Source organism: Thalassophryne amazonica, chromosome 5 (assembly GCF_902500255.1).
Source record: "Thalassophryne amazonica chromosome 5, fThaAma1.1, whole genome shotgun sequence".
NCBI lineage: Eukaryota > Metazoa > Chordata > Actinopteri > Batrachoidiformes > Batrachoididae > Thalassophryne > Thalassophryne amazonica.
Genome location: NC_047107.1, coordinates 86,884,635 through 86,911,480, shown reverse-complemented (window position 1 = coordinate 86,911,480; position 26,846 = coordinate 86,884,635). Strand labels below are relative to the sequence as shown.

At 43.6% G+C, this 26,846-nt stretch overlaps 1 protein-coding gene across 2 annotated transcripts in view; it reads left to right on the top strand.

Annotated features, from left to right (window-relative positions):
- Window positions 1-26,846, top strand: part of adamts3 (ADAM metallopeptidase with thrombospondin type 1 motif, 3) — a 554,270-nt gene that overhangs the window by 474,596 nt on the left and 52,828 nt on the right. For both annotated transcript variants that reach the window (XM_034170793.1, XM_034170794.1), the window contains 2 exons: window positions 10,491-10,647; window positions 18,565-18,697. In XM_034170793.1, coding sequence (XP_034026684.1) covers window positions 10,491-10,647; window positions 18,565-18,697 — 290 coding nt within the window. The remainder of the gene's footprint in view (window positions 1-10,490; window positions 10,648-18,564; window positions 18,698-26,846) is intronic.

The window sequence follows — 26,846 nt, the reverse complement described above, 5'->3', positions numbered from 1 at the left end:
GCGATATCTCGGCAAAGAGGTGGAGATGACGTCTTGCTGATATACTGATGCTGATCAGATGAGTGGTGACAGCTGTCATAGGTGATGAATGTCAGCTGTCACCCCGGCTACTCCTGTTAGGCGGCAGTGCCCTCTGGTGCCTGGAGCCCGCACTCCAGGCAGGGTGCCCTCTGGTGGTGGTGGGCCAGCAGTACCTCCTCTTCAGCGGCCCACACAACAGGACCCCCCCCTCAACGGGCGCCTCCTGGCGCCCGACCAGGCTTGTCCGGGTGGCGGCGGTAGAAATCGGCCAGGAGGGCCGGGTCCAGGATGAAGCTCCTCTTCACCCAGGAGCATTCTTCGGGTCCGTACCCCTCCCAGTCCACCAAATACTGGAAGCCCCGGCCCATCCTACGGACGTCTAAGAGCCGGCGCACAGTCCAAGCCGGCTCGCCATCGATGATCCGGGCAGGAGGTGGTGCCGGACCCGGAGTACAGAGGGGTGAGGTGTGATGGGGCTTGATCCGGATGGATCCGCAGTGAGGACGGAAGCTGAAGCCTCACTGCGGCTGGACTGAGTACCTTGATGATTTTAAACGGACCGATATACCGGTCCTGCAGCTTAGGGGAGTCCACTTGAAGGGGTATGTCCTTAGTAGACAACCACACTGCCTGCCCTGGCCGGTACGTAGGGGCCGGGGTCCGCCGACGGTCTGCATGGGCCTTCGTCCTCATCCGGGCCCTCAGCAAGGCAGAACGGGCGGCACGCCACACCCGACGGCACTTCCGTAGGTGGGCCTGGACCGAGGGCACACCGACGTCTCCCTCAACCACCGGAAACAGAGGAGGTTGGTACCCCAGACATACCTCGAAAGGGGAGAGGCCGGTGGCTGACGACACCTGGCTGTTATGGGCATACTCGATCCAGGCCAGATGGGTACTCCAGGCCGCCGGGTGCGCGGCTGTCACGCAACACAGGGCCTGCTCCATCTCCTGATTGGCCCGTTCTGCTTGCCCGTTGGTCTGGGGATGATACCCGGATGAGAGACTCACCGTGGCCCCCAGTTCCCGGCAGAAGCTCCTCCAGACGTGCGAGGAGAACTGGGGACCGCAATCGGAGACGATGTCTGTTGGGATCCCATGCAGCCGGACGACGTGGTGGACCAGGAGGTCCGCTGTCTCCTGGGCCGTCGGGAGCTTCGGGAGGGCCACGAAGTGGGCCGCCTTGGAGAATCGGTCCACTATCGTGAGGATGGTGGTGTTGCCCTGGGACGGCGGGAGGCCCGTGACAAAATCCAGGCTGATGTGGGACCAGGGGCGATGGGGCACGGGCAGCGGCTGGAGCAGTCCCGAAGCCCTGCGATGGTCAGCCTTGCCCCTGGCGCAGGTGGTGCAGGCCTGGATATAATCCCGGACGTCGGCCTCTAGGGACGCCCACCAGAAGCGCTGCCGGACAACTGCCACGGTTCTTCGCACCCCTGGATGACAGGAGAGCTTAGAGCCGTGACAGAAGTCCAGGACTGCAGCCCTAGCTTCTGGTGGGACGTAGAGTCTGTTCTTCGGCCCAGTTCCGGGGTCCGGGCTTCGTGCCAGGGCCTCCCGGACGGTTCTCTCTACGTCCCAGGTGAGGGTGGCCACGATAGTGGACTCCGGGATGATGGGTTCCGGTGGATCCGACAACTCCGTTTTGACTTCATCTTCATGTACCCGGGACAAGGCATCTGATCTCTGGTTTTTGGTCCCGGGACGGTAGGTGATCCGGAAGTCAAAACGGCCGAAGAACAGTGACCAGCGGGCTTGCCTGGGGTTCAGCCGCTTGGCGGTCCTGATATACTCCAGGTTCCGGTGGTCAGTGAAAACCGTGAATGGCACGGACGTTCCCTCTAACAGATGTCTCCACTCTTCGAGAGCCTCTTTCACCGCAAGGAGTTCTCGATTGCCGACGTCATAGTTCCGTTCGGCCGGGGTCAACCTGCGGGAAAAATAGGCACACGGGTGAAGGACCTTATCGGTCTTCCCGCTCTGGGAAAGCACAGCTCCTATCCCTGAGTCCGAGGCGTCCACTTCAACCACTAACTGGCGACTAGGGTCGGGCTGCACCAGAACGGGTGCATACGAGAAGCGCCGTTTCAACTCCTTGAACGCGGCATCGCAACGATCCGACCAGGTGAAGGGGACTTTTGGTGAGGTCAGGGCTGTCAGGGGGCTAACTACCTGACTGTAGCCCTTAATGAACCTCCTGTAGAAATTAGCAAAGCCGAGGAACTGTTGCAGCTTCCTACGGCTAGTGGGTTGGGGCCAGTCTCTCACCGCCGCAACCTTAGCCGGATCAGGAGCGACGGAGTTGGGGGAGATGATAAACCCCAGGAAGGACAAAGATGTGCGGTGGAACTCACACTTCTCGCCCTTCACAAACAGCCGGTTCTCCAACAACCGCTGCAGGACCTGATGTACATGTCGGACATGGGTCTCAGGATCCGGAGAAAAGATGAGTATATCGTCTAGATATACGAAGACGAATCGGTGCAGGGAATCCCGCAAGACATCATTAACCAAAGCTTGGAACGTCACGGGGGCGGTTGTGAGGCCGAACGGCATGACCAGGTACTCAAAGTGACTTAAGGGGGTGTTAAATGCCGTCTTCCACTCGTCTCCCTTCCGGATCCGAGCCAGGTGATACGCATTTCTAAGATCTAGCTTAGTGAATATTCGGGCTCCATGCAGGGGCGTGAACACTGAATCCAACAGGGGCAACGGGTATCGATTACGAACCGTGATTTTGTTCAGTCCCCTATAATCAATGCATGGACGAAGTCCGCCGTCTTTTTTACCCACAAAAAAGAAACCTGCACCCATCGGGGAGGTGGAATTCCGGATCAACCCGGCGGCTAAAGAGTCCCGGATGTAGGTCTCCATTGATTCGCGCTCAGGTCGTGAGAGGTTGTACAGCCTGCTGGACGGGAACTCAACGCCTGGAACCAAATCAATGGCACAATCGTACGGACGGTGGGGAGGAAGGGTGAGCGCCAGATCCTTACTGAACACATCTACAAGGTCGTGGTACTCCACCGGCACCGTCCCTAGATTGGGCGGGACTCTGACCTCCTCCTTAGCCTGGGAACCGGGAGGAACCGAGGTACCTAAACACACCCGATGGCAGGTCTCGCTCCACTGAACCACTACCCCAGACGGCCAATCGATCCGGGGATTGTGTTTTAACATCCAGGGGAACCCTAAAATCACACGGAAGGTAGCAGGAGTCACAAAAAACTCGATCTCCTCCCGGTGATTTCCTGACACCACCAGAGTTACAGGTGGTGTCTTATGTGTGATTGGGGGGAGTAGGGAGCCATCTAGTGCCCGCACAGGCGAGGTAAGCGCCACCAGAGGGAGCCCTATCTCCCTGGCCCATCTGCTGTCTAACAGATTCCCTTCAGAGCCCGTGTCCACCAGTGCTGGGGCCTTCAGGGTTAAATCCTCATAAAGGATTGTAACTGGGAGTCGTGTCCCACGTGAATGTCTCGGCCCACCCCTAGCCCAGTTTCTATGGGCGGGCGTTGGTGTTTAACCACTCGGGGCAGTCTATTACCTGATGCTCTATCGAGCCACAAACAAAACACGCTCCGCGGGCCAGCCTCCTCTGTCTATCTGGTGCCCTAAATGTGGCCCTGCTCGTGTCCATAGCTTCGTCAGCAGGGGGAGCTGTAACCACACGGAGCGCAGGGGCCGTGGAGCGTGGGGTGGGCGGAACGCGGTCGGAACCGGAAGGGAGAGGGACGGCGCGTGCCCGGCCACGCCCTTCGTCTCGTTCCCGACGGCGTTCTAACCGATTGTCTAATCGTATGACGAGATCAATAAGCCCATCTAAATCCCGCGGTTCGTCCTTAGCCACCAGGTGCTCCTTTAGAACCAATGACAGTCCGTTTACAAAGGCGGCGCGGAGGGCAGTGCTATTCCAGCCGGACCTCGCAGCCGCGATGCGGAAGTTGACTGCATAGGCAGCTGCGCTCCGGCGCCCCTGTCTCATTGACAGCAGCCCGGCTGAAGCAGTCTCTCCTCTATTTGGGTGATCGAACACTGTTCTGAACTCCCTCACAAACCCATCATATGTCTGAAGGAACCGTGAATTCTGCTCCCAGAGCGCTGTAGCCCAAGCGCGTGCCTCACCGCGAAGCAGGTTTATTACATAAGCTATCTTGCTGGCATCAGTCGCGTACATGACAGGACGTTGTGTGAAGACGAGCGAACACTGCATAAGGAAGTCCGCGCACGTCTCCACACAACCTCCGTACGGCTCTGGAGAGCTTATGTATGCTTCCGGGGAAGGTGGGAGGGGTCGTTGAACGACCTGTGGAACGTCACTGTTACGCACAGGGTCGACAGGAGGGAGAGCCGCAGCAGTGCCCTGAGGGTGCGCTTCCACCTGCGCGGCGAGAGCCTCCACCCTGCGGTTAAGGAGAACGTTCTGCTCGGTCATTAAATCCAACCGAGCCGTGAAAGCGGTGAGGATCCGCTGCAACTCACCGATCATTCCTCCTGCGGACGCCTGTGCGCCCTGTTCTTCCATTGGCCGTTCAACAGCCGGTTGACGCCCCTCGGGATCCATGACGTTGGCCGAGATATCCTGTTGGGAAAGTGTAGGTACACGGACCCACAACAGGGGGCGCAAATGAACGGACAATGGAGGAAGTCAAATACAACACTTTACTGTTGTGAAAGGGCACAACAAACACAACAGATTGCAACAATAGACAAAAGGTCAAATTACAAAAGGTGTCGTGTGGGCAGGCTCGAAGATAGAAGACGTCTGTCTAAAGTAGAACCGGAACCACACGATTTCCTCCGCCACCAGACCCCGGGAATACTGGAGCCGCCAAGTCCCGAACTCCCAGGTGGCCACTGCCTCCGCGTGTCGGATCTGGTACTGCTGGCGAGGAACAAAAGACAATTAAATGTGGGCGCGTATGCACCCAGCAATTCACACGGCAGGAAAACCAACTCCACCTCTTGTTGGAAAAAGAGTCTGTTATACGATACACAAAAAGTCACAAAAGGTTACTGTCGAATAAATCTCACAGCCAGCTGAGAACGTTACCTTCCTGGTAAAGCGATATCTCGGCAAAGAGGTGGAGATGACGTCTTGCTGATATACTGATGCTGATCAGATGAGTGGTGACAGCTGTCATAGGTGATGAGTGTCAGCTGTCACCCCGGCTACTCCTGTTAGGCGGCAGCGCCCTCTGGTGCCTGGAGCCCGCACTCCAGGCAGGGTGCCCTCTGGTGGTGGTGGGCCAGCAGTACCTCCTCTTCAGCGGCCCACACAACAGGCAATTTATTTTCACAATATGTGGCAAAATAGGAGCCGTGGGCTGAGACAGCTTGCACTGTGAAAAAGCAGTTCCAAAAACACTCTCCAGGTCGGTACACAGAAAAGGTCTTCACGGAAAAAAAAAATCTCTGACAAGCAGGTGTCAGAACAAGAATCGGCAGGCAAGCAAAGTAGTCAATTAAATGTAGTTAAATATCAAAGCACAAGAGAACAAAGAACACAGCAAGTGCAATAAAGACGAACCATCTGGCAGAGAGTGAAGGGAGAAGCTCACTTTTAAAACCTGTCAGATAATTTGGGAAATGAGTGAGGACTGTTGAAAGAACACAGGTGTGGATAGCAAGCAGAAACTGAAAATATCTGTGCAACGTGAAGGCATCGTCGGCCAATGAAACCAGGAAACAACAGAACACAAACAAAGCAAAACCTAGTGTGACAGGGCAACAAAGTTGAAAACCACAACAAATAACAACCAAGTGTGGAAGAGACCTGTGTGAACATGGAAGCAAGATCATGTGTGTGTGTGTGTGTGTGTGTGTGTGTGTGTGTGTGTGTGTGTGTGTGTGTGTGTGTGTGTGTGTGTGTGTGTGTGTGTGTGTGTGTGTGTGTGTGTGCGTGCATATGTGTGTAAAGTGTGAGAGCTTAAGTGTTATAATAAACTCCTTGTACTTGTGGTATTGTGCCACCCCTTGTATTAAAAAAGTGATTAAATTTGTAAAAGACTTAAGTTTATTGAAGGAAGGGAGTAATCGTGTGCAGCAGATAACTGAAATCTTTAAAATGTGATGCAAGCATTAAATGTGGCACAAATGCACCTTAGACATTGCTCTTTTGTTTAACATTTAATTATTTAATGCCTCTTGTTAATGTATTTTTACTTCTAATGTGTTTTTATATTTGTCTTATTTACTGGTATTTTTTGAATGGATGAATTGTGGATGTATGCATGCTCTTGGGCAGATGAATTTCCCCTAAAAGGGGATGAATAAAGTATCTATCTATCTATCTATCTATCTATCTATCTATCTATCTATCTATCTATCTATCTATCTATCTATCTATCTATCTATCTATCTATCTATCTATCTATCTATCTATCTATCTATCTATCTATCTATCTATCTATCTATCTATCTATCTATCTATCTATCTATCTATCTATCTATCTATCTATCTATCTATCTATCTATCTATCTATCTATCTATCTATCTATCTATCTATCTATCTATCTATCTATCTATCTATCTATCTATCTATCTATCTATCTATCTATCTATCTATCTATCTATCTATCTATCTATCTATCTATCTATCTATCTATCTATCTATCTATCTATCTATCTATCTATCTATCTATCTATCTATCTATCTATCTATCTATCTATCTATCTATCTATCTATCTATCTATCTATCTATCTATCTATCTATCTATCTATCTATCTATCTATCTATCTATCTATCTATCTATCTATCTATCTATCTATCTATCTATCTATCTATCTATCTATCTATCTATCTATCTATCTATATATCTATCTATCTATCTATCTATCTATCTATCTATCTATCTATCTATCTATCTATCTATCTATCTATCTATCTATCTATCTATCTATCTATCTATCTATCTATCTATCTATCTATCTATCTATCTATCTATCTATCTATCTATCTATCTATCTATCTATCTATCTATCTATCTATCTATCTATCTATCTATCTATCTATCTATCTATCTATCTATCTATCTATCTATCTATCTATCTATCTATCTATCTATCTATCTATCTATCTATCTATCTATCTATCTATCTATCTATCTATCTATCTATCTATCTATCTATCTATCTATCTATCTATCTATCTATCTTTTTCTTTCTTTCTTTCTTTCTTTCTTTCTTTCGAAAATGCAAAGTGTCCACTTGAATTTTCAATAGGCAGCCAGGTAGAGGTCAATTGAAGAATTGCACAGGGGTCAAAATTTTAAAATGTTCCAATCATAAAAAAAAAAAAAAAAGATCCCAAAAAGGTCCAAATAGTCCAAAAAAGTTTGAACTATCTTTGACTGAATTCTATATAGTTTTGAGGTAAAAGTAGCAAAATGGTGACAAAGGTCAATTTCAGTTTGTACAAGAGTCAAAAGTTAAAGTTACTGCAGTTTTGGAAAACGTTATGCACATTATTGCTTGAGGTAATAGAATTAATAAATGGAATAGTTTGGACCGTGTTGAATGTTTGGTGTCCACAGTAAAGGTCAAACAATGTCAGTGTGCATTGGATTCAATAGCATATGACATATGTTAGCCTGTAATATGATAACTAAGCATGACAGATGGTGCAAACTATTCCTTTTTAAAACCCTATTTGCTCAACCAATAATTTGCATCATGTTTTGCCAAAATTAGATGCAGCAACTTTTGACCCTTGTACAAAATGAAATTGACCTTTCTCACAATTTTTACCCCATAACTCCATAGATGGTGCAAACTGTATTTTTTTTAAATCTGTATGATCAGAAAAATAATATGGAATACCTTTCAATATGATTGGAGTATTTTTAAATTCTTCAGTTGACCCCTACCTGGCCACCTGTTGAAAATTCAAGTGGACAGTGTTTTTTTCAAAAGAGTAATGTCTACGGAGTATTTGTGCTACTTTGAATTTGCCATTTGAAGGAATCCTCTGTGAGTGTATACGAGGTCTCTTAGATAATAAACCGACCCTTTTATTTTTTTTTTTAACTATATGGATTTGAATGACATGCGATTACACCAATCATGCTTGAACCCTCGTGCGCATGCGTGAGTTTTTTCACGCGTGTCGGTGACGTCATTTCCCTGTGGGCAGGCCTTGAGTGAGATGTGGTCCCGCCCTCTCGGCTGAATTCCTTTGTTTCACACGCTGCTCGAGACGGCGCGCGTTGCTTTATCAAAATTTTTTCTGGACCTGTGAGGAATATCCGAGTGGACACTATTCGAGAAATTAAGATGGTTTTCTGTGAAAAGTTTAACGGCTGATGAGAGATTATGGGGTGTTTCTGTCGGTGTAAGGACTTCCCACGGAGCGGGACGTCCTGCAGCGCTTCCAGGCACTGTCGTCGGCCTGTTTCGAGCTTAAAACATCCTAATTTAAGGCTTAATTCACCCAGGACATCGTGAGAGAACAGAGAAGATTCAGAAGAGGCCGGCATGAAGAATTTATGCGGACATTCCACTGTTTAAGGACATTTTTTTAATGAAAGACGTACGCGCAAATTCGCCGAGTCGTTTCCGTGACGACTCGGCAAATCTGTGTGCGCCGCGACAGGAAAAACACCTCCGTGTTGAAAACCATTTGTAGAATTCAGGCGGCTTTTAATGGCTTTCAACAAGTGAGTAACTGAGAAATTGTTTAACAGCTTGGGCATGTTCCAACTTGCCCGTTAAGATTTCCAACGGAGGTGTTTTTCCTGTCGCGACCCCCCGCGGTCGGGTCCAGCCCGACATGCGACTCTGCCCGCACGTTCTTTCATTACAAAATGACCGTTAACAATGGAATGTCCGAATAAACTCCTCATGCCGACTTCTTCTGAAAGTTCTCTGTTCTCTGATGACTTACTGCATCAACAGAGCCTGAAATGTGGAAGTTTTCAACTTGAAATGGCGAGACGCTGCCGCCTCGAAGCGCAGATCGCCGTCAGGCGCCGTGGACCGTCCTTAAAGCGACACTACCAGACCAAAATCTCTCATCAGCCGTTAAAATTTTTACCAAAAACCAGCTGAATTTATTGAATGGTGTCCACTCAGTTGTGCCTTACAGTTTTGAAAACTTTTTTATCAAACAAAGCAACAGTCTCTGAGCCATTCCTAAACAATGAAAAAAATCGATGAGCGGGTGGACGACTCCTCACTCAAAGACTGCCCACAGGCGAATGACGTAACCGACAGGCGTGAAAAAACTCTCGCATGCCCACGAGGGTTCAAGCATGTCTGATGTAATCACACGTGATTCAAATCCATATGGTTTTTGAAAAAATAATAAGGTCGGATACTTTTCTAATAGACCTCGTATGTGTGTATGTATGTGTGTGTGTGTGTGTATATATATATATATATATATATATATATATATATATATATATATATACTGCACTATAAACGAGGGAAGAATGTGAAGCTTTTTCTTATAAATTTAAAGACACCACCAAAAAGCAATCTTGATAAGTGGTCTATGTGGTACTTCTACTTATTTGGAAATACTAGATGTGTACTGGGTCTTTCTTTCTTTCTTTCTTTCTTTCTTTCTCTGCCCTAAACCTTTGTACAGTCTGCATATGTGCACATATATGAGTTAAAGTTGGGAAATTAGAGTAATTGTTTTAGAAACCAAAACAGCTTGGGTTAGGAATTTGTTGAATAGGGTTGAAGGACCTGTGTGCTTTGGCAAGATTATGCACTCTGCAGGGATTAAAAATGATTTACAGCATAATATAATTTTACTAAATAATAGAGAGTCTGAAGAGTGTCCATTTTCATAAAGTTACTGAAATACAGACAATATGCTGAGACATTCACACATTTATGAAACATGAGGTAATCATGTAATAGATGTGGTGTGTGTGTGTGTGTGTGTGTGTGTGTGTGTGTGTGTGTGTGTGTGTGTGTGTGTGTGTGTGTGTGTGTGTGTGTGTGTGTGTGTGTGTGTGTGTGTGTGTGTGTGTGTGTGTGTGTGTATTTTATATTCCCCCTGATGTAATATTCAAACCTGTTTTTCGGTTGACTTGGGTTCTGTCTAACTTGAGGGAATATGATTGGCAGAATCATATTCCCAGATTCTGTCCACACTTTGCATTACTCCTCTCAACATCCAACAATCAAATAAACCCAAGGCTGAGCAGAATCCATTGTTAGCTGGGTTCAAGATCAAAAGTTAGATATGATTACTTGATGGCTGAGAATATTTTCATTGGATCCATGTGAAGAAAAACTTAATCTGAACTCTGTTCTGTCCATGTTATGGAATGCACTGAAGACCATAATGGCAAAAATATACAAGTACTTTATAGAAGTGGACTCAGTTCCACCTGAATTCTCTCATATTTAATCAACATCTTTACTTACTTGTTTGCATTTTGAGAATGTCAGTGTAAATGACAGATGATGTTTTAATGGTGCTGTGCCATTTTCTTCTGTTTCTTGTAGATTATACCCAAGGACAATGAAACACGCTCAACTCTATTGTACAATTACGACATCCATGAAGATTCAGCGCCTGTAAACGACAACAATGTCATTCAGGAGGACACGTATGAGTGGGCCCTGAAGAGCTGGTCTCCATGTTCCAAACCTTGTGCTGGAGGTAATGGATATGTTATTAGTGCTGTCAGCCAGTTAAAAAATTAATCTGAATATGTTTGCGATTAATTAATCTAAATTAATCACATTCTCTCTCTCTCTCTCTCTCTCTCTCTCTCTCTCTCTCTCTCTCTCTCTCTCTATATATATATATATATATATATATGCTTATTTTTGCTCCCATTTTTCATGAGCTGAACTCAAAGATGGAAAATATCTTCTGTATACACGAAAGACCTATTTCTCTAAATATTGTTCACTAATCTGTCTAAATCTGTGTCAGCGAGTACTTCTCCTTTGCCGCGATAACCCATCCCGCCTCACAGGTGTGGCATATCAAGATGCTGATTAGACAGCATGATTATTGCACAGGTGTGCCTTAGACTGGCCACAATAAAAGGCCACTCTGAAATGTGCAGATTTGCTTTATTGGGAGTGTCAGAAAACCAGTCAGTATCTGGTGTGACCACCATTTACCTCACACAGGGCAACACATGTCCTTCGCTTAGAGTTGATCGGCAGCCAGACGCCATCGAATGTGAGCATTTGTCCAGTCAGGTCGGTTACGATGATGAAGTGCAGTCAGGTCAAGACCCTGATGAGGACGTTGAGCATGCACATGAGCTTCCCTGAGGTTGTTTCTGACAGTCTGTTCAGAAATCCTTACAATACATCATATTCTTTGGAATATCACATTATTTAATAATGTGAAGTTCAAATTACAGTATCTGAGTATCTGGTTATTTCTGTTACATAGGTCACAGAGGTGTGAAACAAGCTGTGTCAGTCATAAATTCTGCTTAAATCAGGAGAATATCTGTAAAACACAGAATTGTGTTACTTTGGAGATGTTGGACTTTAAAAATCATTCATTCATTCTTCATCTTCTACCGCTTAGTCCAATTAAGGGTCATGGGGGGCTGGAGCCTATCCCAGCAGTCATAGAACGTGAGGCGGGGTACACCCAGGACAGGATGCCAGTCTGTTGCAGGGCCACAAATAAACAAACAAACACAGACACACCCACACACACCTACGGACAATTTTTAAAGGTTCCAATCCACCTGACCCGCATGTCTTTGGATGTGGGAGGAAACCGGAGCACCCGGAGGAAACCGGAGCACCCGGAGGAAACCCACGCAAACACGGGGAGAACATGCAAACTCCACACAGAAAGGCCACAGGAATTGAACCCACGACCTTCTCGCTGTGAGGCAACAGTGCTAACGACCAAGGCACCGTGCTGCCGCATTAAAAATCAAACACATGAAAATATAAAAGATATATAAAAACTGATTTGGCACAGTATGACCCCTTTAATAATTATCTTATTGTATCCAATACCATTTTGTTTTAAAATTTACCCACTGAACATCATTATTATAATTCAAATCTTCATGAATCAATTATTTTTTAACTGTTATGGCCTGTCGGAGCTCCGTGCGTGTTTAATTAGTGATCATTAAAGCCAAATCAAAGTTTTGTACATGAACCAACGTGCATGCACAAAACACTCACATTTAAGATATAACAGTGAGTTACTTTGTATGTTACGTTGTGTTACTAAATTACTAAGTTACTTTGGCATGAAAACAGATATTTTACCTGTACATGTGTCACTGAGCAGCAGCAGCAGGAAACAAAACAGGCTCTTTCATTCCCGCCATTAAAGAAGAAACAGTCACAGAACAACAGTTCAAGCATGCAAAAATAAGGCAGAAGAAAAATAATTATCAAAATATGAAAGTCAAGTTCTGTGTGGAATAAAAATATATACAATAGAACAAATTACACTAGCCAAATGAATGTTTTGTAATATTGCACGAGTGTTCAAGTGATGTTGTACACGAGTGTACAAGTATTATTGCACAGAATGTGTAGTATTATTGCAACGTATTATTTAAGTTGAGCGTTGGCGCCATTAGCCCTAATTAGCAGGTGTTGATAACTCTTGTTAGTCTTAACTACCTCGGTAATTCTGAGACAGGCGTGCGTTTGAGCTTCTTTCATCCCGCCCAGGTCACGCCGGCCTTGCCCATACTCCACCCCTTTACTCATTTATGGGTTGGCTGGAAGTTAGGCAGAGTCTTCCATTGCCAAGATGGCGACCATGCAACCATTTGACCTTAAACTCGCACTTCACGAAAAACAGTCCCACTGGCGTTTAGGAAGATTTGTGTATGAATTGCGCACAAACTTGGTTTATATTTGCTAAACATCCGCAATATCCGTGAAACATGCATGTATGAGTCGGCCGACATCCACACATGTCTGCAATTATCCGCAGAGGCAGGTTGTTCTGTTGCCAGGATGTTTGAGTGGCACAAAATTTTGGTTGCGGATGACATCCGCCTTACATACACAATACATACTCAATGCATACTCAGTCTATGCGCTGTATATCCGCCGTTATCTGCTGATATGCGCAACTGACGGGGTATTGCGGCTTGGCAGCGGACTGGGACAGTGTGTAAAGCGGATATATAGTGTGCCTATCACTTTCATATCACAGACTAAAATAAGCTGTAGCGAATGCATACAGAGTGGCCACAGATAAAGCGTTTGTATTATGTCTGCTTTGCATCTGATTTGCGGACAATTTGCAAATGCATAACAAACACTTCACGTAAACCCAAAGTACTATATAAATGTGGCAGAAATCAACATACTTGCCAGTCATTGCCAGTCCAGCTGTGGAGACGTACAGATGTAGTTATGGATCCCCAAAGACATACGAGGTCTGTCCAAAAAGTAACGGACCTTTTTATTTTTTCAAAAACTATATGGATTTGAATCACGTGCGATTGCATCAGCCAAGCTTGAACCTTCATGCGCATGCGTGAGTTTTTTCACGCCTGTCGGTTGCGTCATTCGCCTGTGGGCAGGCTTTGAGTGAGCTCTGGTCCACCCCTCTCGTCGGATTTTATTGTCAGGGAAATGGCAGAATGACTGCCGCTTTGCTCCATGAAATTTTTTTCAGAAACTGTGAGAGACAGCCAGTTGGAAGCCATTCGAAAGATTCAGATGGCTTTCGGTGAAGATTCTGTCGGCGTCACACGGATTAAGTTGTATTAAAACCTTTTTAAAGATGGCCCATAGTGGTGGAGTGCGCGCGGCGCACCGAGTGGCCATCGACAGGCTGGAATGACCAGATCATTTCCAAACTGAACGCTGTGTTGATCTGGGACATCATGTGACTACCACAGAAATGACAAGAGAGCTGGACATAGCACTTTTGCGGCACATTCCACTGTTACAGGAGATTTTGTAATGAAAGACGTGCGGAGGATTTCGCGCGTCGGCACGGAGCCGCTCATGGCGCTCAACAAAAAAAACACCTCCGTGTTGGAAACCATTCGGAAGATTCAGACGGCTTTCGATGGCTTTTCAGTCGAGTGAGTATCCGAGAAATTGTGTAACAGCTGGACATGCCACAACATGTCCTGTGAGACTTCCAACACGGAGATGTTTTTTTTGTTGCACGCCATGAGCGGCTCCGTGCCGACGCGCAAAATCCTCCGCACGTCTTTCATTACAAAATCTCCTGTAACAGTGGAATGTGCCGCAAAAGTGCTATGTCCAGCTCTCTTGCCATTTCTGTGGTAGTCACACGATGTCCTGGATCAACAAAGCCTTCACTTTGGAAATGATCTGGTTGTTTCAGCGAGGCTTCAGCCTGTCGATCGGCGCTCGGAGTGCGCCGCGCTCTCAGACGCTGTGGGCGGTCTTTAAACCGGCTGGAGCACTCCTTAATCTGTGTAATCCCCATAAAATTGTCCCTGAAAGCCATCTGAATTTTCCGAATGGTGTCCACCTGGAGGTCTCTCACAGTTTCTGGAAAAATTTGATGCAGCAAAGCTCCAAATCATTCAGACATTTTATTCGCAATAAAAATCCGACGAGAGGGGTGGACCACTGTTCACACAAAGCCTGCTCACAGGCAAATGACGCAACCGACAGGGGTAAAAAACTCACGCATGCGCACGAAGGTTCAAGCTTGGCTGATGCAATCACACGTGATTCAAATCCATATAGTTTTTGAAAAAAATAAAAAGGTCCGTTACTTTTTAGACAAACCTCGTAGAGTGTTAGTTGCTGCTATCCAAAAACATATCAATCAACTTGTCCAAGTCCAGCAATTGCTCCAGAGGCTGTGGTGTTGGTGTGAATAGTGATGCCGAAAGACGGGAGTTCGCTTTATTTATGACCGCAGTGCAGATGCCGCGCATGTGCGATACAACCACTGTTTCTGCAACACGTGCGCAGTGCATTCTCAATACATCCGTAATACTTCCGTGATAATTGCAATGCGTCCGATCCATTTCCTCAATACATGCGTTATACATCTGTGATTGTTCGTCATATATTCGCTATACATTATTAATATATCCGTAATTCATACTGAGACATTTGTCATTCTTGGCCAATTTTGTTCCGGCCGACAACGAACTCCTGAAATTTGCATACTCAATTCATGCGCAATTAATCCTCTCCCCAGTGGGACCGGGCCTTAAGCAGAGTTGGTCCTGATTGGTATTTAGATGTGAGACCTCTTTGCAGTGGCTGTGTGTGTTTGTTTCTCCAGGTAAAACCTGGAGTTTTGTCAGGAAGGGCTTCCGGTGTAAAATCTGTGCCAAATCCCAGTGCAGATCTCTGCTGGATCCACTGTGATGACTCTGAACAAATGGGAGCAGCCACAACGCAAACAAAAACTTGCACTTAGGAATTTTGTGTTAGTTCACATTCCTACAAGCTGAAACATTCTTTTAATTGGAAAATGTTTAATTGGAAAATGAATAATAATGAAGAACATTCATAATATGGTCAGCCTGATTACATAAAACAACTTTGCTTTATTGCCTTTTGTTAGAGTTTTTCAGAGTTAGACCTGAAAAGTTTACACACATACAGAAATGATCACCCAGGAGAGACTGAATTTCTTTATCCTGCAGGAGAGGAGGAACGAGAAGCTCCTTCAGAAAGAACTGTCGTCCGTCCTGAAGGTCCCGCCCCTTGCCTCTCCTTTTTATTGAATATCGTTACACACAGCATATAGGAATGACGATATCACAAAACAATGAAAAGACAGAAAGTCTGGTCTTATTCTGATATGAGCCGATGTCAGTTTGTACTGTTCCTGTCCAAGGATGAACTATTAATCAAAAGTACATATCTGCGATTAGTTAATCATGACCCCAGCCAGCCAGTCTGACATTGTAGATAGATGACCTGCACATTGAATGGTCAGACGTCATATGCTCACTGTTAGACAGTCTTAATGCATTTGAATCATTCAGCGTATATGATTGCTTTTGTCACTAAGTAATTACTTAAAGGAATAATGATACATAAGCTTTTACACCTGCATATATGCATATATGAAAAATAGAGAACAGAAATCAAAGACATGATTACAGAGAGCACATCAAAGTGAAGACATTAATATTTGATAATACATATATCAACAATAAAGAGAAAAACCCTGTCACCTTTGTACAGTAATAAATATTATTGTAAATAATTTCCATTAAATTGTGTGTTGTAATCATGAATGCACCCACACGGCTCATCTGTTGTGTTTGTCCTCTGATTCTGAACCTGCACTGTTCACTCTTATTGAGTACTAAATGACATCACGTTGGGATCAGATACTACCACATACATATTGGCTGCTGCTGCATTTACTTCTTCTTGTCAAAGACGTGTGACAGTACAACAGACATCCAGATGTACTCAGTGTGCTTTATTCACTTCCAAACAAGACATCCAGTCAGGATAATGAGAGAAAGATGAAAACAGTGTAACAATACATCATAAAAGAGCCCCTCTTTCTAAAATACGTCATTTCAGTATTATTTCTGGCTGATTTATGATCAGACTGACTGTAAAAGTGCTTAAGGCAACTTGGTTGCTTCCCTCAGGTTGCACTTTTTTTTTTGTCTCTGAAACATATGGCGGACCGAACAATTCAAAAGCCTGGCCAAGGCAGGCATCACATATTCAACTCTCCTTCACTATCCAGTAAGGCTCCACCCTCCCGAGTCGGGTCACAAGTGCTGTCGAGTCAGAGCCCGCTCTACAGTTGAGCAGCTGTGCTATCCAGTGGGTTGTGCACGATGTCCAATTGGGCAGATGCACTGTTGGATCCGTTGAGGTCGCTGCAATATCAATTCAGGTCGCTCACACTGTCCTATAAGACAGTTGTTGTCAGTTGTTACCTTTCTGCTTTCGAAACAAGGTGCTAGTAGAGGTTTTTATTTTACAGTTGTGGTTTTCCAAGGCAAAAAAAGGTGATTTTTTTTCCCACCATTTTCTAAACGACCCTCTACTTATTTGCTAGTTCACCATTTTGAGCAGCCAGTAGGTGAAGAGAACAGCCCTTGTGCAAATTCTGTTTTATTTTCGCTCCATATAACCAAGAAAAAATGTCGGGGTCAGCTAGAAGAATCACAGAAAGGATTTTGAATAGCAGTTACATTTTAACATCAATACACATTGCAGTGTCTGCAAAGGCATACGCTAAATTCAAAATGACATTCACCATCAACAGGACTTGCATAATTGGCTGAGAATGAATAGGGCGACTAATGACCACTGTCAAGGGGAATTGCAAAAGCTCTTAATGGTTAATGGTAATTGCATTGTGAGGGACCATCAGCAACAACAGCAACAGCATGTTTTACCTGGCTGTGGCAGACAAATGGTTATTTTAGCGATGTTGGAGTGGAGTGGTGGTCTGCCTGTGAAGTTGCCATCCAGCACCAAAGGTGGTCTGGTGTTGTTGTGGATGTGGCGAAGTGCAACACCAGTGCATGCTCCCAGACTTGACTTTATAGTGAGACCCTTCAAAATTAAAGCCTGGTTGATTTAGCACAGTCTGTAACAATGCCATTTCCACTTATTTTCACATGTGGATCTGACATAAGTGCTCCTGGTGCGATGTGTCCTCAAGGCCTTTACTTAGAAACAAAGACTTGCTTTTGCTGACCATGTGATTGTTGGTTTTATTAGAGCATGAGATCTGATGTGCGCTTGGCAAGTTTGAGGCCAAGTGTGAAGTGACTGGGATGAGGATCAGCACCGTCAAATCTGAGGCCATGATCCTTTGTTGGAAACAGGTGGATTGTCACCTCTGGGTCAGGGGAGATTGCATTGTCCCAAGTGTAGGAATTAAAGTATCTCAGGGTCTTTTTCACTAGTAGAGATAATGAGATAGATAGATAAATAGCATCTGATGTTCTGCGGATGCTGTACCAGATCATCGTGGTGAAGAAGGACCTGAGGCAGAAGGTGCAGCTCTCAATTTACCAGTCGTTTTACGGTCCTGTCTTCACCTATAGTCATGAACTAATGAACAAAAGAGCAAGGTCGTGAAAACAAGCGGCGTGCTATAAATGGGGATCAGTTCCTCTGTCTGGTATCGAGAGTTGCACTCAGGGACAAGGTGAGAAGTTTGAATGTCCAGGAGGGACTCTGCATAGAGCCATGTCATTTCTGCACAGTCAGTCAGATTTTAACAGTGACATAGTATAAACAGATTTACCCATCTGGAGTGTACACTTTCCATTTTTTAAATGATGGATTCTTGAAAATGTTGTTGCCTCCATCCCTTGGACATGTGCTTTTCAGTCACAGTTTCACAGATTAAGATGATGTGTTCACCTTTGTGACTGTACTGACTCATCAAATGTTGGACTGTCCAGAAACAGGTGTATTTATACTCCAGTGAATTTATACCCATTCATTAAAAAGATTATTTAAATTTCACTAAGTATGTTAAAGGAATGCAAAGGTACTTCCTGTAAAAGTGAACATTAAGCTGTATTATTTGAAAAATAATACAGTTTATACACATTTGTACCATATAAATTGCAGGTTATTGAGTGACCACATTATGACCGATGTTCCTTTGTTGCTTTAGGGTTTCAGTACACCAAGTATGGATGTCGAAAGAAAGGAGACACCAAGATGATCCATCGAGGTTACTGCGACGCAAACAAAAAACCAAAACCGATTCGCAGAATGTGTAACCTGCAAGACTGCACACAGCCACAGTGAGTACACACTCAGATAACTGGTGATATTGTGTTAAAAAGGTTAAGTGTCAGATCAGGCCTGGGAGCATGCACTGGTGCCACGTGTTTCCACATCCACCACAACAAGAACTGATTTGCATTTTATATACAGTGCATCCGGAAAGTCTTCACAACGCTTCACCTTTTCCACACTTCATGTTACAGCCTGATTCCAACATAGAGTAAATTAATTTTTTCCCTAAAAATTCTACTCACAACACCCCATAATCTCATTTTTGTCACTTGTGTCCACGATCTTGTTCTTTCACTCACTACCCAAAGCTCATGATCATAGGTGAGGACCAGAGCATAAATAGATAGTCCTCCTCCTCATCGGCATTCTGTGGGGAAATGCTAAGCTATTAGCCTTATTAGGGGACTCACCTAATTCTGCATTTTTGTAGTTGTTATGATATTCCTTTCATTCAGATATCTGCAAATATATTTCAGTATCCGTCTCTGCACCATAAATTGCTGAACCTGACATTTGTGCTCTTGGCTAATGCTGAAAAAGTATTCAGTTATGTCCGGGTTGACTCGTGTACCACGTGCTATAAGCTGCACCCTGATAAGGCCGACTGGAATAAGCAGGTGGAGAAAATAAATGAAAGAGTGAATGGCTTAGAAAATTAATGAATTCTGCTTTTCCGAGCACTGCTGCCAAGTTCCCACGTTTACTTTTTCATATCCAGCCTTCAAAAATGCCAAATCGTAAGCAACGGCTTCCTTCTGCTGTGCTGCTGTGAGCAGGTGCTTTAACCTGAAGCTGTACTTCTTTTTATCACACAGTTTGCTTAAAGATTCATTTAGTTTAAAGAACTAAAGTCAGTAAGTCTCAGCCAGGCTTGCAAAGTGATGATTTTGGGCCGCGTGGCATTCTGTCTCCTTTCTTAATACCGGACTATGTCTCATTTCTGTGAGGCAGCGGTCATCGCAGTCTATTTAAATCTTACCAAATCATTTAGAAAATTGGAAGTGTGGATTATAGACATGCTAATGTCAATGAAAAGGAGTGTTTCTGAGCTTTCACAGCTTAACACAAAGATGTGAAAGTAAAAGGAGTGTGAGGAGATTACTGCTGCGGGCTGAGGTCACGGAGTCTGAATGCACAGTCCGCATACAAACCCAGCAGGCAGATATGTAGATGAAGCTGTTTGAAAACGGGAGGATAAGCTGATTATTGGTGGAGAGAAGAAGAAAGAAAAGTTCAAAGTCAGTTGTATAGAACTGCATAGACTGAGCCAAATTTAAAATGTAAATGTTTGCGCTGCGTGACACACTGTTGTTGGTTGGATGTGAATTTCAGTGCTTAGAAATGATGTAAAATAACAGCCTGAAGACCACACACAGTTAACTCATACGCACCAGCTGTTCTGGTCAGCTTCCAACCGAAGACATCAGAGAGGCAGAACATCTAAATTACTACCACTCGGTGCATGGATCACAGTGTTGTGTAATTGGCCCCACATTAGTTGGCTATGTACCACAGGCTTTTAAGGTGGCAGTAATTAAACCATTACTTAAAAAGCCGTCACTTGACCCAGCTATCTTAGCTAATTATAGGCCAATCTCCAACCTTCCTTTTCTCTCAAAAATTCTTGAAAGGGTAGTTGTAAAACAGCTAACTGATCATCTGCAGAGGAATGGTCTATTTGAAGAGTTTCAGTCAGGTTTTAGAATTCATCATAGTACAGAAACAGCATTAGTGAAGGTTACAAATGATCTTCTTATGGCCTCGGACAGTGGACTCATCTCTGTGCTTGTTCTGTTAGACCTCAGTGCTGCTTTTGATACTGTTGACCATAAAATTTTATTACAGAGATTAGAGCATGCCATAGGTATTAAAGGCACTGCGCTGCGGTGGTTTGAATCATATTTGTCTAATAGATTACAATTTGTTCATGTAAATGGGGAATCTTCTTCACAGACTAAAGTTAATTATGGAGTTCCACAAGGTTCTGTGCTAGGACCAATTTTATTCACTTTATACATGCTTCCCTTAGGCAGTATTATTAGACGGTATTGCTTAAATTTTCATTGTTACGCAGATGATACCCAGCTTTATCTATCCATGAAGCCAGAGGACACACACCAATTAGCTAAACTGCAGGATTGTCTTACAGACATAAAGACATGGATGACCTCTAATTTCCTGCTTTTAAACTCAGATAAAACTGAAGTTATTGTACTTGGCCCCACAAATCTTAGAAACATGGTGTCTAACCAGATCCTTACTGTGGATGGCATTACCCTGACCTCTAGTAATACTGTGAGAAATCTTGGAGTCATTTTTGATCAGGATATGTCATTCAAAGCGCATATTAAACAAATATGTAGGACTGCTTTTTTGCATTTACGCAATATCTCTAAAATCAGAAAGGTCTTGTCTCAGAGTGATGCTGAAAAACTAATTCATGCATTTATTTCCTCTAGGCTGGACTATTGTAATTCATTATTATCAGGTTGTCCTAAAAGTTCCCTAAAAAGCCTTCAGTTAATTCAAAATGCTGCAGCTAGAGTACTGACGGGGACTAGAAGGAGAGAGCATATCTCACCCATATTGGCCTCTCTTCATTGGCTTCCTGTTAATTCTAGAATAGAATTTAAAATTCTTCTTCTTACTTATAAGGTTTTGAATAATCAGGTCCCATCTTATCTTAGGGACCTCGTAGTACCATATCACCCCAATAGAGCGCTTCGCTCTCAGACTGCAGGCTTACTTGTAGTTCCTAGGGTTTGTAAGAGTAGAATGGGAGGCAGAGCCTTCAGCTTTCAGGCTCCTCTCCTGTGGAACCAGCTCCCAATTCAGATCAGGGAGACAGACACCCTCTCTACTTTTAAGATTAGGCTTAAAACTTTCCTTTTTGCTAAAGCTTATAGTTAGGGCTGGATCAGGTGACCCTGAACCATCCCTTAGTTATGCTGCTATAGACGTAGACTGCTGGGGGGTTCCCATGATGCACTGTTTCTTTCTCTTTTTGCTCTGTATGCACCACTCTGCATTTAATCATTAGTGATCGATCTCTGCTCCCCTCCACAGCATGTCTTTTTCCTGGTTCTCTCCCTCAGCCCCAACCAGTCCCAGCAGAGGACTGCCCCTCCCTGGGCCTGGTTCTGCTGGAGGTTTCTTCCTGTTAAAAGGGAGTTTTTCCTTCCCACTGTAGCCAAGTGCTTGCTCACAGGGGGTCATTTTTGACCGTTGGGGTTTTACATAATTATTGTATGGCCTTGCCTTACAATATAAAGCGCCTTGGGGCAACTGTTTGTTGTGATTTGGCGCTATATAAAAAAATTGATTGATTGATTGATTGATTGATTGATTGATTACAAACAGATTCTGAAGGGGGTTAAGCCGGAACAACACTCTGTTCCAGTGCGGTCAGGAGATGCCATTGAGTGTCTTCAGGGTTCTTTTAGCTGTACAGACTGGGACTTGTTCAAAGACATCTGTGTGGACTGAATGAATTTATTGAGATTGTGCCAATAATTATAAAAAGAAGAAGAAAAAACAGAAACTTGGCATTAGACCTTGACATTAAATGTAAATGTACTGTACAAGTTATACTCACAGTCATCAGCTGGCAAAGATGAAACATCACCGCATTGGCTCTCTTTACTAGGCACCACTGGTGTAAAAAACTTCAGCAATGATCCTAAATAAATAAATAAAAAGTGAAATAATGGATGATAAATAGGCTATAATAGTCTCATATCCATTACATTGATTTAATATTTCCACATTTTAACAATTCTTCAAAGACACAGTTCTTTGTTTATTATAGACTAAAACCAGTGGAATGGTTTAGTTTCAACAAAGGATTTGTGAAATCGGCACTGGTTGGTTGCTGAAAAATACTTGGTTTATGCCAAGATGCACAACTTAAAATGCAGTTGCAGCTAAAACAAAAAAAAGCCAGACTAGTGGCCTGTCATAGCTTGGCTGATAACAGCTTTCATCTCCAGTTGACAGTTTAGCCCTTTCCAAACAACTAGTGTGTGTGTGTACTGTAAACCAATAACATGCCAAATTTAAAAACAATACATAAATTAAGTTTTCTGGTCTGAAAGTATTCAAGTGTCTTCTTCAACTTTTAGCTACTGCCTGCGTTCTTCCAGCCTGATAACGACGGTGGTAGTTTATCTGCTGCGCGAGGCTGACCACTCATGGCAAGCATGGCACACAGTGTGGTGTGTGTGTGTGGGGGGGGGGGCTGAACTAACTTTGTTGTCAAGTTAAACCAAGCAGCTGTAGTACTGTAGTACTGTCATTAAAGTTGACATAGAAAAGTATGGCCATGCCAACGCGAATGAAGCTAGACTAGCACCATTCTATATCATTTGTTATATTTCGACTGACTTACCACTATCTTGCTTTTTTCTCTCCTCTTCCTCTTTTTTTCTTCTTTCTTTTCTTACTCCCGGAAGGATAGTTCCTCTTCAATTCTTATAGCTGTCATTATCTTGTTTTGATAGTTTGATTATTTGCAGGTGCAGAGACAACTTGCAGACACACGGACGTGCAAGTGAATGACTTTTCAAAACGCAAGTGTCTACTTCCGACTCGCAAATCTCGACTCTCTTTCGCCACCTAGTGGATCGGGGGCCCCAAGCAGATGCCTGCCTTGTCTGGTGACAAGATGCACCTTTGAACGTCAGACAGCATTCTGAGCGCAGTCTAAACAGTCAGACACAGTCATGGAGCTGCCCTGAATGTTTTTCTCATGTTCAAAACAATCGTGGCACAGTCGAAGTGGAAAACAATTGAATGGCAGTCGATGTGCAGTCTGACTGCAATCTGACTGTGTTCTAAATATTTTCACCATGTCAAAATAGCATTTGGAAGAGTCTCATTGCACTCAGGACACATTCGCCATGGTCAGGCACATCAAATCCTGCCGGCATGTCCACAATGTGGCACAAATGAGCCATACGTGCACCTCCACTAGATCCTGTTTGGTGTTAGCAAAGGGTATATTTTTACAGTGCCTTGCAAATGTTTTAGCACTTCACGCATTTTAATTTGTTTATGCCATTTCAAATACAAAAAGTAAATCAGGCTTCTCAGTATAAAAATTTCTAAAATGATCTTCCTTAAAATCTAACTCAAAGTAAATCTCTACAATTTGATGTAAATTAATTAAAAATATAAAAGCCAATCAATCAATCAATCAATCAATTTTTTTATATAGCGCCAAATCACAACAAACAGTTGCCCCAAGGCGCTTTATATTGTAAGGCAAGGCCATACAATAATTATGTAAAACCCCAACGGTCAAAACGACCCCCTGTGAGCAAGCACTTGGCTACAGTGGGAAGGAAAAACTCCCTTTTAACAGGAAGAAACCTCCAGCAGAACCAGGCTCAGGGAGGGGCAGTCTTCTGCTGGGACTGGTTGGGGCTGAGGGAGAGAACCAGGAAAAAGACATGCTGTGGAGGGGAGCAGAGATCGATCACTAATGATTAAATGCAGAGTGGTGCATACAGAGCAAAAAGAGAAAGAAACAGTGCATCATGGGAACCCCCCAGCAGTCTACGTCTATAGCAGCATAACTAAGGGATGGTTCAGGGTCACCTGATCCAGCCCTAACTATAAGCTTTAGCAAAAAGGAAAGTTTTAAGCCTAATCTTAAAAGTAGAGAGGGTGTCTGTCTCCCTGATCTGAATTGGGAGCTGGTTCCACAGGAGAGGAGCCTGAAAGCTGAAGGCTCTGCCTCCCATTCTACTCTTACAAACCCTAGGAACTACAAGTAAGCCTGCAGTCTGAGAGCGAAGCGCTCTATTGGGGTGATATGGTACTACGAGGTCCCTAAGATAAGATGGGACCTGATTATTCAAAACCTTATAAGTAAGAAGAAGAATTTTAAATTCTATTCTAGAATTAACAGGAAGCCAATGAAGAGAGGCCAATATGGGTGAGATATGCTCTCTCCTTCTAGTCCCCGTCAGTACTCTAGCTGCAGCATTTTGAATTAACTGAAGGCTTTTTAGGGAACTTTTAGGACAACCTGATAATAATGAATTACAATAGTCCAGCCTAGAGGAAATAAATGCATGAATTAGTTTTTCAGCATCACTCTGAGACAAGACCTTTCTGATTTTAGAGATATTGCGTAAATGCAAAAAAGCAGTCCTACATATTTGTTTAATATGCGCTTTGAATGACATATCCTGATCAAAAATGACTCCAAGATTTCTCACAGTATTACTAGAGGTCAGGGTAATGCCATCCACAGTAAGGATCTGGTTAGACACCATGTTTCTAAGATTTGTGGGGCCAAGTACAATAACTTCAGTTTTATCTGAGTTTAAAAGCAGGAAATTAGAGGTCATCCATGTCTTTATGTCTGTAAGACAATCCTGCAGTTTAGCTAATTGGTGTGTGTCCTCTGGCTTCATGGATAGATAAAGCTGGGTATCATCTGCGTAACAATGAAAATTTAAGCAATACCGTCTAATAATACTGCCTAAGGGAAGCATGTATAAAGTGAATAAAATTGGTCCTAGCACAGAACCTTGTGGAACTCCATAATTAACTTTAGTCTGTGAAGAAGATTCCCCATTTACATGAACAAATTGTAATCTATTAGACAAATATGATTCAAACCACCGCAGCGCAGTGCCTTTAATACCTATGGCATGCTCTAATCTCTGTAATAAAATGTTATGGTCAACAGTATCAAAAGCAGCACTGAGGTCTAACAGAACAAGCACAGAGATGAGTCCACTGTCCGAGGCCATAAGAAGATCATTTGTAACCTTCACTAATGCTGTTTCTGTACTATGATGAATTCTAAAACCTGACTGAAACTCTTCAAATAGACCATTCCTCTGCAGATGATCAGTTAGCTGTTTTACAACTACCCTTTCAAGATTTTTTGAGAGAAAAGGAAGGTTGGAGATTGGCCTATAATTAGCTAAGATAGCTGGGTCAAGTGATGGCTTTTTAAGTAATGGTTTAATTACTGCCACCTTAAAAGCCTGTGGTACATAGCCAACTAACAAAGATAGATTGATCATATTTAAGATCGAAGCATTAAATAATGGTAGGGCTTCCTTGAGCAGCCTGGTAGGAATGGGGTCTAATAAACATGTTGATGGTTTGGATGAAGTAACTAATGAAAATAACTCAGACAGAACAATTGGAGAGAAAGAGTCTAACCAAATACCGGCATCACTGAAAGCAGCCAAAGATAACGATACGTCTTTGGGATGGTTATGAGTAATTTTTTCTCTAATAGTTAAAATTTTGTTAGCAAAGAAAGTCATGAAGTCATTACTAGTTAAAGTTAATGGAATACTCTGACTCTTTGTCAGCCTGGCTACAGTGCTGAAAAGAAACCTGGGGTTGTTCTTATTTTCTTCAATTAGTGATGAGTAGAAAGATGTCCTAGCTTTACGGAGGGCTTTTTTATAGAGCAACAGACTCTTTTTCCAGGCTAAGTGAAGATCTTCTAAATTAGTGAGACGCCATTTCCTCTCCAACTTACGGGTTATCTGCTTTAAGCTACGAGTTTTAGAGTTATACCACGGAGTCAGGCACTTCTGATTTAAAGCTCTCTTTTTTAGAGGAGCTACAGCATCCAAAGTTGTCTTCAATGAGGATGTAAAACTATTGACGAGATACTCTATCTCACTTACACAGTTTAGGTAGCTACTCTGCACTGTGTTGGTATATGGCATTAGAGAACATAAAGAAGGAATCATATCCTTAAACCTAGTTACAGCGCTTTCTGAAAGACTTCTAGTGTAATGAAACTTATTCCCCACTGCTGGGTAGTCCATCAGAGTAAATGTAAATGTTATTAAGAAATGATCAGACAGAAGGGAGTTTTCAGGGAATACTGTTAAGTCTTCTATTTCCATACCATAAGTCAGAACAAGATCTAAGATATGATTAAAGTGGTGGGTGGACTCATTTACTTTTTGAGCAAAGCCAATAGAGTCTAATAATAGATTAAATGCAGTGTTGAGGCTGTCATTCTCAGCATCTGTGTGGATGTTAAAATCGCCCACTATAATTATCTTATCTGAGCTAAGCACTAAGTCAGACAAAAGGTCTGAAAATTCACAGAGAAACTCACAGTAACGACCAGGTGGACGATAGATAATAACAAATAAAACTGGTTTT